Source organism: Narcine bancroftii, chromosome 5, assembly GCF_036971445.1.
Source record: "Narcine bancroftii isolate sNarBan1 chromosome 5, sNarBan1.hap1, whole genome shotgun sequence".
NCBI classification, from domain to species: domain Eukaryota; kingdom Metazoa; phylum Chordata; class Chondrichthyes; order Torpediniformes; family Narcinidae; genus Narcine; species Narcine bancroftii.
Genome location: NC_091473.1, coordinates 151,136,922 through 151,149,836, shown reverse-complemented (window position 1 = coordinate 151,149,836; position 12,915 = coordinate 151,136,922). Strand labels below are relative to the sequence as shown.

General features: G+C 44.5%; 1 protein-coding gene across 2 annotated transcripts in view; it reads left to right on the top strand.

The window, feature by feature from the left end:
• The first annotated feature begins 6,905 nt into the window (after nucleotides 1–6,905).
• The window catches only part of LOC138764069 (vitellogenin-like), a 112,250-nt gene continuing 106,240 nt past the window's right edge, over nucleotides 6,906–12,915 (top strand). For both annotated transcript variants that reach the window (XM_069939380.1, XM_069939379.1), the window contains exons 1-3: nucleotides 6,906–6,992; nucleotides 7,078–7,098; nucleotides 7,192–7,343. In XM_069939380.1, the coding sequence (XP_069795481.1) occupies nucleotides 6,953–6,992; nucleotides 7,078–7,098; nucleotides 7,192–7,343 (213 nt within the window). In that variant the 5' untranslated portion in view covers nucleotides 6,906–6,952. The remainder of the gene's footprint in view (nucleotides 6,993–7,077; nucleotides 7,099–7,191; nucleotides 7,344–12,915) is intronic.

Sequence of the window (12,915 nt, the reverse complement as noted above, 5' to 3'; positions counted from 1 at the left end):
TCAGCCATAAACAAGCCTGCAGCTGACGTGGACATTTACCCCCTCCATAAATCTTCGTCTGCGAAGCCAAGCCAAAGAAAGAAAGTATTAGAAAAGTTTGGCTTTGGGTTGACATTTACAAATTGGCCTTATATAAAAATCCTTGTGCAAGAGTGATAACTAATGCACAATTTTCTACTTCTTTTCTACTAACTAGATCAAGTCATCAAGGTTGTCCTTTATCACCAGCCTTGTTTATTAGTGGAGCTTGTAAGACAAGATTCTAAGATTAAACCTATAAAGGTTAATCAAGAGGAATATAAAATTAATTTATTTGCTGATGATGTTTTGGTTTATTTGACTGATCCTTATTCATTCTTTGTCTCAATTACATGTAAGATTGGAAGAATATGGGGAAATTTATGGATATAATATTAATTGGGAGAAAAGGGAAATAATACCTTTAGTTAGGGGTGATTATACTAATTGTAGAATAGTTACTAAATTTAGGTGACCAAATGGTGGTATTCAATATTTAGGTATCTGGGTTGATAATGACTTAAAAAAATTAAATTATTTACCTTAATAAAATTGTTGAAGATTTGAACAAGTGGATTACCCTACCAATTACTCAAGGAGGTAGGGTAAATTGTGTTAAGATGAATATTTTTCCAAGAGTTCAAAATCTTTTTCAGTCGATCCCTATCTTAAAAATTTTTTATGGATTTAAATGGAAGTGTTAGGAAGTGTTTACGAAAAGGAAAAATGGCAAGTGTTTATTTGGAAAAATTGAATTTGAAGTTTGAACTGGGGAGCTTATAACTTCCCCATTTTATGAATTATTATCAAGCTGCTCAATTGAGATTTATTAGTGTACTGTTTAGATAAAATTCCTGCTTGAGTTAAAATTAGTAAACTAAGAAAAATAAACTTACAAGATTTTATCTATAAATGGAACTCTTGTTGGCCAGGGCCTTTCCCAAAAACCCACAGGGTGGAAGGCATTGACAGGCCTCTGCGTCCCATCGCTGGTGGTAGTAGCGTAGCAGTCCTGAGGTATTCACTTGCCTCTCTGCTGGCTTGGGGTTGTTCGTGGGGCTTGCTGATGTGTTCTATGACGGCACTTGTGTCCTTCTTTGACCTCCAGAGCATGTCCGCCCGGACAGCGACCATCTGAGCGTCACTGAAGTCCTCATCTGTGAGCAAGAGCCATATATCCTCGGGAAGCTGCTACAGAAAAAGTGCTTCTTGTTTGAGGCCCTGTTCCTTTTCAAGGTGCCAGTCCACGTGGCCACCGCCATCTCCAACATGGACTTTGCCGAACCTCAGCAATCCAGCCACATCACGGCAATCGCAGCGACAAAACAGCAGGGAACTGCTACTACCACCATTGGTGGGGCCGCAATACCGGGTAGTGCATACCGCCCTGACCCTTTTCTGGCAACAAACCCAGTCTGATGCAAGGAAACGAGCAAGCTGGCCACCATTAGTGGCCTCGGTGGTTGGCACCAGAAAAGGCCTGCTTTACCTTTGTGACTGGAAAGCCTAGAGGGAATTCCTGACAGACACTGGCTTAGAAATCAGCCTAGTTCTGCCCACATTCTTTGAGTGGAAGAACAATGCCAGAGGCCTACCCCTACAGGCTGCCAACGGTTCAACCATCCCCACCTATGGGACACATTGTGTGACCATTTAAACTGGGAATGCCATTTCAGGTGGGACTGTCCTATCACCTCAGTAGTCCAGGCTCTCCGAGGAGTGGATTTCCTCCAGGCAAATGAACTCCTAGTTGAACTCAACCAATGCCGGCTGGTTAATGCCACCACCTTCCAGGTTTTCCCCTGCTCACACTGTGCCAACGCACTTTCCGTCCTTTGGAAGTCCATGCTCTCGAACAAAGTGAGTACACTGCACTGCTCGCCGACTTCCCTGCTCAACTGGCCCCCAACTTCCATGATGTGGAATCAGCGCATAGTGTGCAACACCACATTGAGACCACCGGACCACCCATGTACACGTGGGTACGGCGACTGCCCCAAGATGAGCTCCTTCAAACCAAGGCTGAGTTTGCCACAATGAAGGAATTGGGGATTGTCTTCCATTCCAACAGACTGTGGGCTTCACCACTGCTCATGGTACCAAAGAACTCTGGTTCTTCAGAGGCTGTAGAGACTACCGCATGCTCAATTATGCAACGGTACCGGACAGACACCCTATCCCGCACCTACGGGATTTTGGCGGTTGACTCCAAGGCGCCCAGATTTTTTCCAAAGTCTATCTGGTGAAGGGCTACCACCAGATCCCAGTGCATCAGGATGATGTCCAGAAGACGGCCATAATCACCCCGTTTGGCCTGATAATATTCCTGAGAATGCCATTTGGGCTGAAAAACGCGGCCCAAACATTCCAGCACTTCATGGACATAGTGGCAAGAGACCTGGAGGAGATTTCTGTGTATCTGGATGACATCCTCATTGCCAGCCCAGCCACCAGGACCCATAAAGAACATTTAAAATGCCTGTTTGTCCAGCTGCAGACTTTCAGGCTAACCATTAAACCGTCGAAGTACCAATTTGGTTTGTCCACCATCAACTTCCTTGGGCACCGCATCTCTAGCGAAGGAGCAACACCTTTGCCTTACAAGGTCGAGGCCATTCGGAACTTTCCCAGGCTCAAAAGCCTGAAGGAATTCCTTGGGATGTTGAATTTCTCTCATCGCTTCCTCCCAGGAGCAGCAGCCACCGTGCAGCCTCTCTTCGACCTCGTTAAGGCAGGTAACAAGGAGCCCAGCTGGTCTGTGGATTCACTCCAGGCATTCGAAGGAAACCAAAACAGCATTTTCCAAAGCCACGTTCCTGGCACACCTGGATCCAGACTTACCCCTGTCATTAATGACAGATGCCTCAGACCAGACAGTGGCCGCAGTGCTGCAACAGTGGGTGGATCACCAGTGGTGGCCACTCACTTTCTTCAGCAAACTCCTCCGACCATCTGAGCTGATGTACAATGTTTTTGATTGCGAACTGCTGCCAATGTACTTGGCGAAATGCCATTTCTGGTACATCCTCGAAGGCCGAGTGTTCACGGACCACAAGCCACTATTCCCTGAGACCTCTGACTATCAAGTACGTTGCTATTGTCTTCCTCAGAGAAGACTGATGGCAAAATACTCATTTAGTTCCTCGCTTTCTCTTTGTTACCCATTATCATTTCTCCAGTATCATTTTCAATCAGTCCTAGATCTACCTATTTACTCTTCATATATTTGTAAAAACTCTTTGCATCCTTTCGTATATTATTTGCCAACTTCCTTTCATAATTCATCTTTTCTTTTCTAATGACTTTCTTTGTCTCTTTCTGTAAGTTTTTAAGTTTCCCAGTCCTGTTTTCCCACTAATTTTTACTTCCTTGTCTGTCCTCCCTTTTGGTTTTATTTTAGCCAGAACTTCTCTTGTTGGCCACATTTGTGCCATTTTTCTCTTCATAATTTCCATTTTTCTTGGAATATATCTATCCTGCACTTTCTTTATTTCTTGTAGAAATATCATTCATCTCTGCTCTGCCATCCCTCCATCTCACTGACTTTTCCAGTCAACTTGGGCCAGATCTTCTCTCGTCCCACTGTAATTTCCTTTGTTCCACTGAAATATTGACACACCTGATATCGGCTTTTCCTTTTCAAATTTGAACTGAACTCTATCATGTTATGATCACTACTCCCCAAGGGTTCCATCAACTTTAATTCCATAATTACCTCAGGTTCATTACACATCACCCAATCCAAAACTGCCAATCCCCTGGTGGGCTTATCGACAAGCTGTTCCAAAAAGCCATCCTGTAGGCATTCTACGAACTCTCTCTCCTGAGATCCAGAACCTTCCTGTCTTTCTCAATCCCCTTTCATGTTAAAATCCCCCAGAATTATTTTGACATTTTCCTTCCAACATGCTTTATCTATTTCCAGCTGTAACTCGTAGTCCACTTCCCAGTTGCTGTTTGGAGACCTGCCAATAGAGTCCTTTTACCCTTGGCATTTCTTAACTCAACCCACAAGGATTCTATCCCTTCTGACCCTATGTTAATTCTTTCTAGTGATTTAATATCATTGCTTCCCATCAGGGCCATGTCACCCATTCTACCCACCTGCCTATCTCTTGTTGGCCACATTTGTGCCATTTTTCTCTTCATAATTTCCATTTTTGGAAAGGTACACTGTGTACCTTTGGGCATTCAGCTCCAAATCACATCTATTATTAAGCCATGTCTCGGTGATTCCCACAATGTCGTATCTTTTAATCTGTGGCTGTACAACAAAATCATATTCTTTATTCCTAATGCTCCGTGCATTTAAAGACAAGATCCTTAGATCAGTATCTGTTACCGATTTTTGCTGCGTTATTCCCGTCTTTTCACCTGCCTGTTCTTTGTACTGCTTATTATTTTTGACCTTTTTCTAATTTCCTCTTTCTCAACCCTAACACCCTGGATCCCTTCCCCCTGCCAACTTAGTTTAAACCATCCCCCTTCCCAACCCCAATAGCTATATTAAACATCTGCGCCAGGATACTGGAACGCTTGGAGTTCAGGTGTATCCATCCTTTTTGTATAGGTCATATCTCCCCCAAAATAGATCCCAACGATCCAAGAATTTGAAACCCTGTCCCCATGCATTCATCTGCTTTATTCTGCTGTTCTTGCTTCATTGACACGTGGCACAGACAGCAATCCTGAGATCACCACCCTGCAATTTTCTTCCAAGCATCTTGTAATCTTCCTTCGGGACCTCCTCTTCTTCTGTCAATGGTACCAACATGTACCAAGACTTCTGGTTGCTCGCCCTCTCCCCTCAGAATACTCTGCACCCAATCTGAGACATCCTGCACCCGTGACTCAACTATTTTACAATAATATTTATATACATATACACTGTGCACATGTATCTTTTGTCTGTATGTGTGCTTGCAATGTGTTGCACCCAGGACCGGAGAGCCCTGGTTCTTCAGGTTGTATTTGTACAATCGGATTCTCAATGAACTTGAACATCCTGTTGATTTATGGAGAGACAGAGACAACAGAAAGAGCAGCTGGAGGAATTCAGCAGGCCAACCATGAGTTGAAATGGTCAGTCAACGTTTTGGGTCAGTGTGGTGCTACACCACTAGACGACTGCAGGTGGCAACCTGTGTACCTGCAGGAAGAGCACGAGAGGACAAGGCAACACCTGGCCGGCTGTCAATCAGCCGACCTGAATGGACCAAGCCCCACCTGGTCGGCTGCCAATCATCCACTGGGATATAAGTCACATCCAGCCCCTCGAGGTCAGTCACATGGAGCCAGCACAGCTAACCACAGCTCACTGCAGCAGGGACTTTAAGTGGATAAAGCCTATTGATCAGTCTTTAAGTTTTGTGTCTGCTTTCTGTATGAGAGCACACCACAGTCTGAAAGGATCCTATTGATCGGTTTGTAGTTGGAACAACAAATATTGATTGAGAACAAATACTCCTGTCCTGACTCCACCTTTATTGGGGTGTTATTTGGCTCAGTAAAATAGACAGTTTCCCCACTCAACCACCAATGTTTAGTGAAATCAATATAAACGACGTGCTCCTGTGACGTCATGCAAGTGAGGCCCTCCACTCTATTAGTTAGCTCTAACTTGACCTTTGCGAACCTCTACTAGCACATTTCCAGTCTGTTCACATTTGGTCAAATTTGGCTTTCACTCTGGACATGTCATTGTGACACCTGGAGTTTAATCAGTGAAGCCTGTGACCATCTAACCCAAGCTATTCAAAGGCATACGGAATCTGACTTCAAAATCGCTCCAAAGTAGATCAAGCGAGTTTGTTTATTTGTTACAAAATACCGAGTGCAGCAAGAAGCAGGCTGACAGGTTATCTCCAATATACAAGTGTAAAGCAACTTTTCACATAACAGGTTAATGGCCATTTACTTTGACATGCACCAAAATTCTTGCTGCAGCTGAACAGGAAATTTGTAAGAGAGCAGCTGTAATGGTACATATTAAAAAAAGAGAGTAGAAAAGATGGGTTGACCATGATGCAAGGAAACAATTAGCGGTGTTGCATATTCTTGTGGTGTTGGAGCAGTCTGTGATCAGTGTGGTAAGTTTCGAGAGCCTGACTGGTAGAGGAAGGAAACCAGCTTTGGTGGCTCCCCATGTGACTGGCTCAGGAGGGGCCGGCTCAGGTCTACATTTGGGTCGGCTGATTGACAGCCAGCCAGCCAGGGGGAGTCAGCCCTTTAGGTGGTCTTCCTGCAGGTACAGAGATTGCCCCCTGCAGTCGTATCACCACAATCCATCACACAATATGGGATTCCAATGAAAAGGAAGGCTAATTAGCATCAAGCTAGGGCAGTCTCAGAGCATTGTTATAGGGTTAATTCAGGAGCCTAATGGCTACAGGGAAGACATTTTCTTTAAGCCTGTTTGCACATTTTCGAGCCTCCTTGCCAACAGGAGGGGGGGTGGTGATTGTATCTGGGTTTTTAAAAAATGGTCGGCTGCCTTTCCCAGGCAGCGGGAGATGTGGATGGGAGTGTGGAAGGGAGGGAGGTTTGTGTGATGCTCTGAGCTGCTCGTCCTTCTGATCTTGAGCAGAGCAGCTCCTGCCCTGCGCTGTGATGTACCTGCACGCCTGCTCTCACTGGTGCCCCTGTGGAGGTTGTGGAGGGACCGGGGTGGGGGAACTGCCAAACTTCCTGAGGCTTCTGAGAAAGTAGAGGTTTTGGTGCCGCCTTGACCGTCATGTCATGCTTGTCCCGGGTCAGGTCGATGGAGATATTAAGACCTAGAATCTATCTCCTCTTTCGAGTTCAGTGTCATTAATGCGGACAGGGTGTAGACTCTGCCCCCTTTCCTGCAATCGATGATCAAACAATGTCACATGGTAGCTGATCTAACTGTCATATAATAGCTTACGGAACAGCAAGTCACATTGTGGTCAACATGAGGGCCCTCACTTTCATCTTGATTGTTTCCGTAGCAGGTGAGTTAAACCTTTGCCTTTTTGGAAAAGAGATTTTTGAATGTTTCTGCAGATTATACTTCATCTGTTTAATTTTCCATTCCAGGGAGCCAAAAGCTGAAATATGGTGAGTGACTCTTTTCTGAGCAGGTCAGAAATTTTCAAGCTGATCATTATGTTTTGGATCAGGGGTCTAACAGTGATCTTGTCTTGCCCGTAGAACCCAATTTCAGAGAGGGTCTGACACACGTTTACAAGTATGAAGGTGTCATTCTAACTGGACTTCCACAAAGTGGTCTGAGCCGAGCTGGTGTGAAAATCAACTGTGGACTGTCTATTGTTCCTGAGGGACATGCCAGCTACTTGCTAAAGGTACTGAAGGACATGCTGGGCTTCTTTATCTTTGGAATGGAGGAAACCGAGGGCTGGTGTTCAAAATTATGAATTGTTTATGATCCTGTAGCAAATGGTGAAAACTCTGTGTTGTGTGCTCTCTGGGTAATTAACTCATACTTAACTAGTGGAGTACATTAAGGAGTCAGAGTGTACTGATACGATGATCTAAATACATGGTGACAAGTTACAATGAGCATGCGGGGCGTGGTTTTATGGTGTGACGGAGTGCGGAGATGGTTTTATGGTGTAACAGGGTGCGGTGCGTGGTGTTACGGCGTGACGGTGTGGGGTGCGGTGTTACGGCGTGCGGTGTTACAGCGTGGCGGGGCGCAGTTTTACAGCATGATGGTGCGTGGCACAGTGTTATGGCGTGACAGGGTGCAGGGTGCGGTGTTATGGCGTGGATGATCTAAATACATGGTGACAAGTTACTATAAGAGTGTGGGGTGGGGTGTCACAGTGGGACACAGAGTGGGGGGGGGGGGGCGGGGTGTCACAGTGAGTCCCAGAGTCGGGGGTGGGTGTCACAGTGAGTCACAGGGTGCAGGGTGTGATATCACAGAGTGCAGGTTGTGATTTTGGAGGAACAGTGGAGGAAAAGTACAGTCAGACAGTCTAGGGTCATCATCTTTTACCAATGGCATGTCCATTTAAGGAATCTGCCACGCTCTGTCTGAGGGGGTGGTGAAGGCAAAGGTTCTCATAATATTTGAGAAGAGCACTTCAGATATAAAAGATTCTGGATGAAGTACTGGAAAAGTGTTATCATGGTTGGCTGTTTGTACACGGACAGATTGAAACAGAGGGTCTGTTTCATGTTGCTTGACGGTAAGTTTCTAAAAGTCAGAATCTGTCCACAACTACTCTGCATGGACAACATCAACAGATAGAACTGGTGATATATTCGTATCCAAGAACAGCAAAGGACTGATGTAGTTAACCAGAAGATATAGGAGCAGAGGTAGGCCATTCACCCCATTGAATCTGAAGAGCTGACCCATTTTCCCACTCTCCTGCCCTCTCCCCATAATCTTTGATCCTCTGACTATTGTGAAACCTGTTAAATATTCCCAAAAACCTGGCCTCCACAGCCACCCATGGTAGTGAATTCCAGAGGTTCATCTCCCTCTGACTGAAGAAATTCCTCTGCATCTCTGTTTTAACTGGTCCCTTCAATACTAAAGTTGTGCTCTCTTGTCCTAGACTCTCCGACCATCACATCACAGTATAGGGCTGCTGGCCATCGATGTTGTGCCGATCTATGCATTCCTACCCCCAAATCCCCTTCCTATCCTGTAGCCCTCTATTTTTCTTTCATCCACTGTCTGTCTCTTATGTCCCAGCATCCACCACCATTCCTGGTGAGGCATTCTAGGACCCCACAACTCTCTGTTTAAAAAAAAATCATCCCTGATGTCTCCCCTAAATTTCCCTCCCTTCACTTTGTACACACGTCCTCTGGTGTTTGCTGATCCTGCCCTGGAAAAAAAAGATACTGGCTGCCCACCCTATTTATGCCTCTCTTAATCTTGTGGACTTCTTATATAAAGCCTCCACTCATCCTTATATGCTCCAAAGAGGAAAGTCGAAGCTCTGCTAACCTTGCCTCCTAAGACTTATTTCCCAATCCAGGCAATATCCTGGTAAATTTCCTCTGCACCCTCTCCACAGCTTCCACATCCTTCCTGTAATGAGGTGACCAGAAATGAACACAATACTCTAAGTGTGGTCCCACCAGTGATTTGTAAAGTTGCAACATGACCTCTCTACTCCTGAACTCAATCCCCCAATTAATGAAACCTAGTATCCCATAGACCTTCTTAACTATCCTATCAACCTGTGTGGTGACCTTGAGGGATGTATGGATTTGGACCCCAAGGTCCCTCTGTTCATCCACACTCTTAAGTAACCGAACATTAACAGCCTTCTGGTTTGTCCTTCCACAATGCATCACCTCACACTTATCTGGATTGAACTCCATCTGTTAATTTTCTGCCCAACTCTGCATCCTGTCTATATCCTCTTGTAATCTATGACAACCAGAATTTCTCCAACCTTCATATAATTTCCATGGGAAACAACTTTGCCACATCTATTCTGTCCAGGCCTTTCAAGATTTGAAATACTTGTATGAGGTCCCCATTAGAAATAATATTTTGGAGACACAATAACTAGCTTAGCTGGAGGATTGCCCAATAATTCCACTGGCAAACAGACTGGCGACCTGGGTTCTAAGCAATGCAGGGATGTTTGCCTAAGTCCAACGGATTGCACAAATATCTCCACTAAAGCACACTGTCTGCTCTTGGGAGCTTTCTGTATACAAATGGACTCCTGTGTTGACTACATTACTGTACTTGAAACGTCTCTCATTGGCTGTAACCCGGTTGGATACGGTAAGGTTGTGAAAGGTACTTGATTTGCTGTTACAGGCCCAGAGGACCCTAAAACCCAGCAACAATAGAAATTCGCCATGGCAAATGGTTAATTGAACAAAAGTTGCTTTTAATTTTCTTTAAACATGAAAACAGAATCAGACTTTAACTTATCTCTATTGACTTACTTAACCTAACTTAGCCCCTTTCTAATTCTAAGTGCATGTGTATGTAATGTGTGTGTAAGTTCAGAAAAGTTCTTTGATCCACAGTCTAATCTCACTTCTCACTCCTCCAAGTTCACTGGTATCAGGCAATTCTTACACTGGGCACAGAATTTAACATTTATGAAGTTCACCAAACTTTGGTGCTTGAAAATTAAATAGGTACCGCTCAGGAAGGTTCTTGTCAGTTTTCAGAGAGAGATTTGTTGCTCGTTGGACACCCACAACTGATTCCTTCATTCAACCACTTCGGTGACTTGCAGAAGAAACCTGCCCCATCAGGTTTTTCCAGATGATATCCTCTTTCTTTCAGGTCCCCATAGAGTTCCTTTTTATTTCTCTTAGTTCAAGTGAAACATTATGCAGCCTGCCATCTCCTCTTGTATGGATCACAAGGGCTTTTACCAGGCTGATCTGAGAACTTGCAACCCATCTTCAAAATGGGGGTTTTCCACAAGCTTGCCAGCTTGTCATGTTCCAGTCCCAGCTGTTGAACTGTAGAAATGAATTCTCTCGCTCTCTCGCTCTCTCGCTCTCTCGCTCTCTCGCTCTCTCGCTCTCTCGCTCTCTCGCTCTCTCGCTCTCTCGCTCTCTCGCTCTCTCGCTCTCTCGCTCTCTCGCTCTCACAAGATCCTATTAGAACAGCCAACTGCATTCAGACTGCGGCACCAGACCCAATCTTCCGTTGCTTTCCAACACAATAATCCATTACTCCACAGCATGTCCAATTAATACCTACTTGTGACGTCCTTATAGGCACTCTTCAAAATTTTTGTAAAGGCACCTGGACTGTCTGGCTTGAGCAGAGCTCTGGGATTTTAAATGAGATTTGTTTTGAAGTGTTTGTATGTGACCGATACTTAAAAAAAACAAAACCTGCCACAATTTATCTCCCAAAAACATATCTATATACAATATAAAATATAACATATCACTCTGCTAAACCTTTCTTTGTGTGTGGCCCCTGCCCTTCCCGCTCACCCATGACTCAGTGCACTTTACTCTTTCAGCAAGTGAGCTGTTAGGGCAAAATCAAGGGTGGTTGGGTCTGTTTCTGAATTGCAGGCTCGGTAACACCAAGACTGAGTGATCCATGATTATATCCCATTACAGTTTGTGTTTCGGGTCAGAAGGAAATAGATGGTTACCATAGCTCCATATTCATTCCTTAAGAATGCAGGAGGAAACAAAAGCTCTGGAAGGTTGGCACCACCTTCACTATAATTGCGCTAGTGAACAGGACCATGGTTCGAATCTAGTGCTGTCTCTGAGGAGTTTGTACGTACTCCCTGTGTTTGAGTGGGGGCACCAATTTCCTCCCACCCTTCAAAACGTATTGGGGGTTGTAGGTCATTTGGGTGTAAATTGGGTGGTACGGACTCATGGGCCAGAAGGACCTGTTTCCGTCCTGTATGTATAAAACTTGAAAAGGCCACTCAGCCCTTCAAGCCTGCCCCACTATTCAATATGATCATGACTGATCTGTTCAGGGTTCACCTCCTCTTCAGTGCCACAGGTTTCAGCCTCCTTGATCTTTCAAAACCTCTTGTGGGATGCGACCACTCTGGAACCATTGCTTGAGAACTGGTGCATGCAATTGGTTAAACCTGAGACGACAAATGTTTTCATTGTTAACTCTCAATACAAGGCAATGGTCTGGATTATTGTCTATCCCATACAATTTCTGGTGGTGGAGGGGTAGCTGCTGTTCCTGAACCTGATGGGGCGAGTCTTGTGGCACCTACACCTCTTTCCTGATGGCAGCAGCGAGAACAGAGTGTGGGCTGTGTGGTGTGGATCCTCGATGATTGCTGCTGCTCTCCGACAGCAGTGTTCCCTGTGGATGTTCTCGATAGTGTTCATTGTACTGGTTACCATAACTTGATGTGGGTGGTAGTGTTAAATGGGTGGCACAGTGGGCATAGTGGTTAGTGCCATGCTGTTACAGCGCCAGCAATCCGGACCTGGCTTCGAATCCCGCGCTGTCTGTAAGCAGTTTGCACGTTCTCCCCTGTCTGCTTGGGTTTCCCCTGGGGGCTCTGGTTTCCTCCCACCATTTGTAACCTACCAGCATGTAGGTCAATTGGGTGTAATTGGATGGCACGGACTCATGGGCCGAAATGGCCTGTTACCGTGCTGTATGTGTACATTTAAAAACTTAAATATAGAATCACTTGGTGTATTTTGTTGAAGTTCAAGTTTACTGTCACTGATTGTACAAGTGCAACAGACGAAACAACGTTCTCCGGTCCTCAGGGCAAAACATGCAGACACACAGCCAGACGTAACACATGTACAGAAAATCAATACATTGGCAAAGTAATTGTCCACAAATATTAAAATAAATGTTATTTGTTACATAAATTATGGAGTCATGGAGGGTTTGTATGAGCAGTGGTTCAGCAGTCTTACTGAACTAGTTACTGTAACTCAGAGTGTATGGTCCTGCCTATTGTAACTTGGTGAGAGAGGTACTGATTATCATTATTCAGTATGTAGCTGCTCGTTATCAGTACTCTGATACATGACCCTGGTTATTGCATGATACTGGTCAGCATGACTCGATGAGGGTAGTGGAGGTTATCTTTACTCAACTCAGTATGTTGCATTTCCTGATTTCAAAATCTGTAAATGGAGATTCCAATTCCTGAATATCTTTCTCATTTAATATCGGTAACCTTAATTTAGATAAATAGGATCCATTAGCCATTAGAACCATTATCCTGCTTCCCCTCAGAAGTATATAAATTTTGATAGAATGAATAAAATCCCCAGGGGATGATGGATTTCCTGTGGAATTTTATAATTCTTTTTTAAATGACGATTTATCATTTGGAGATGTTTTAAAACAAGTTACTGAAGAACAGAAGCTGCCAGAATCTTGTTCAAGTGCTTTAATAACTTCTATTCCAAAAAAAGATAGAGATCCATTAAAAGTGTCTTCATATA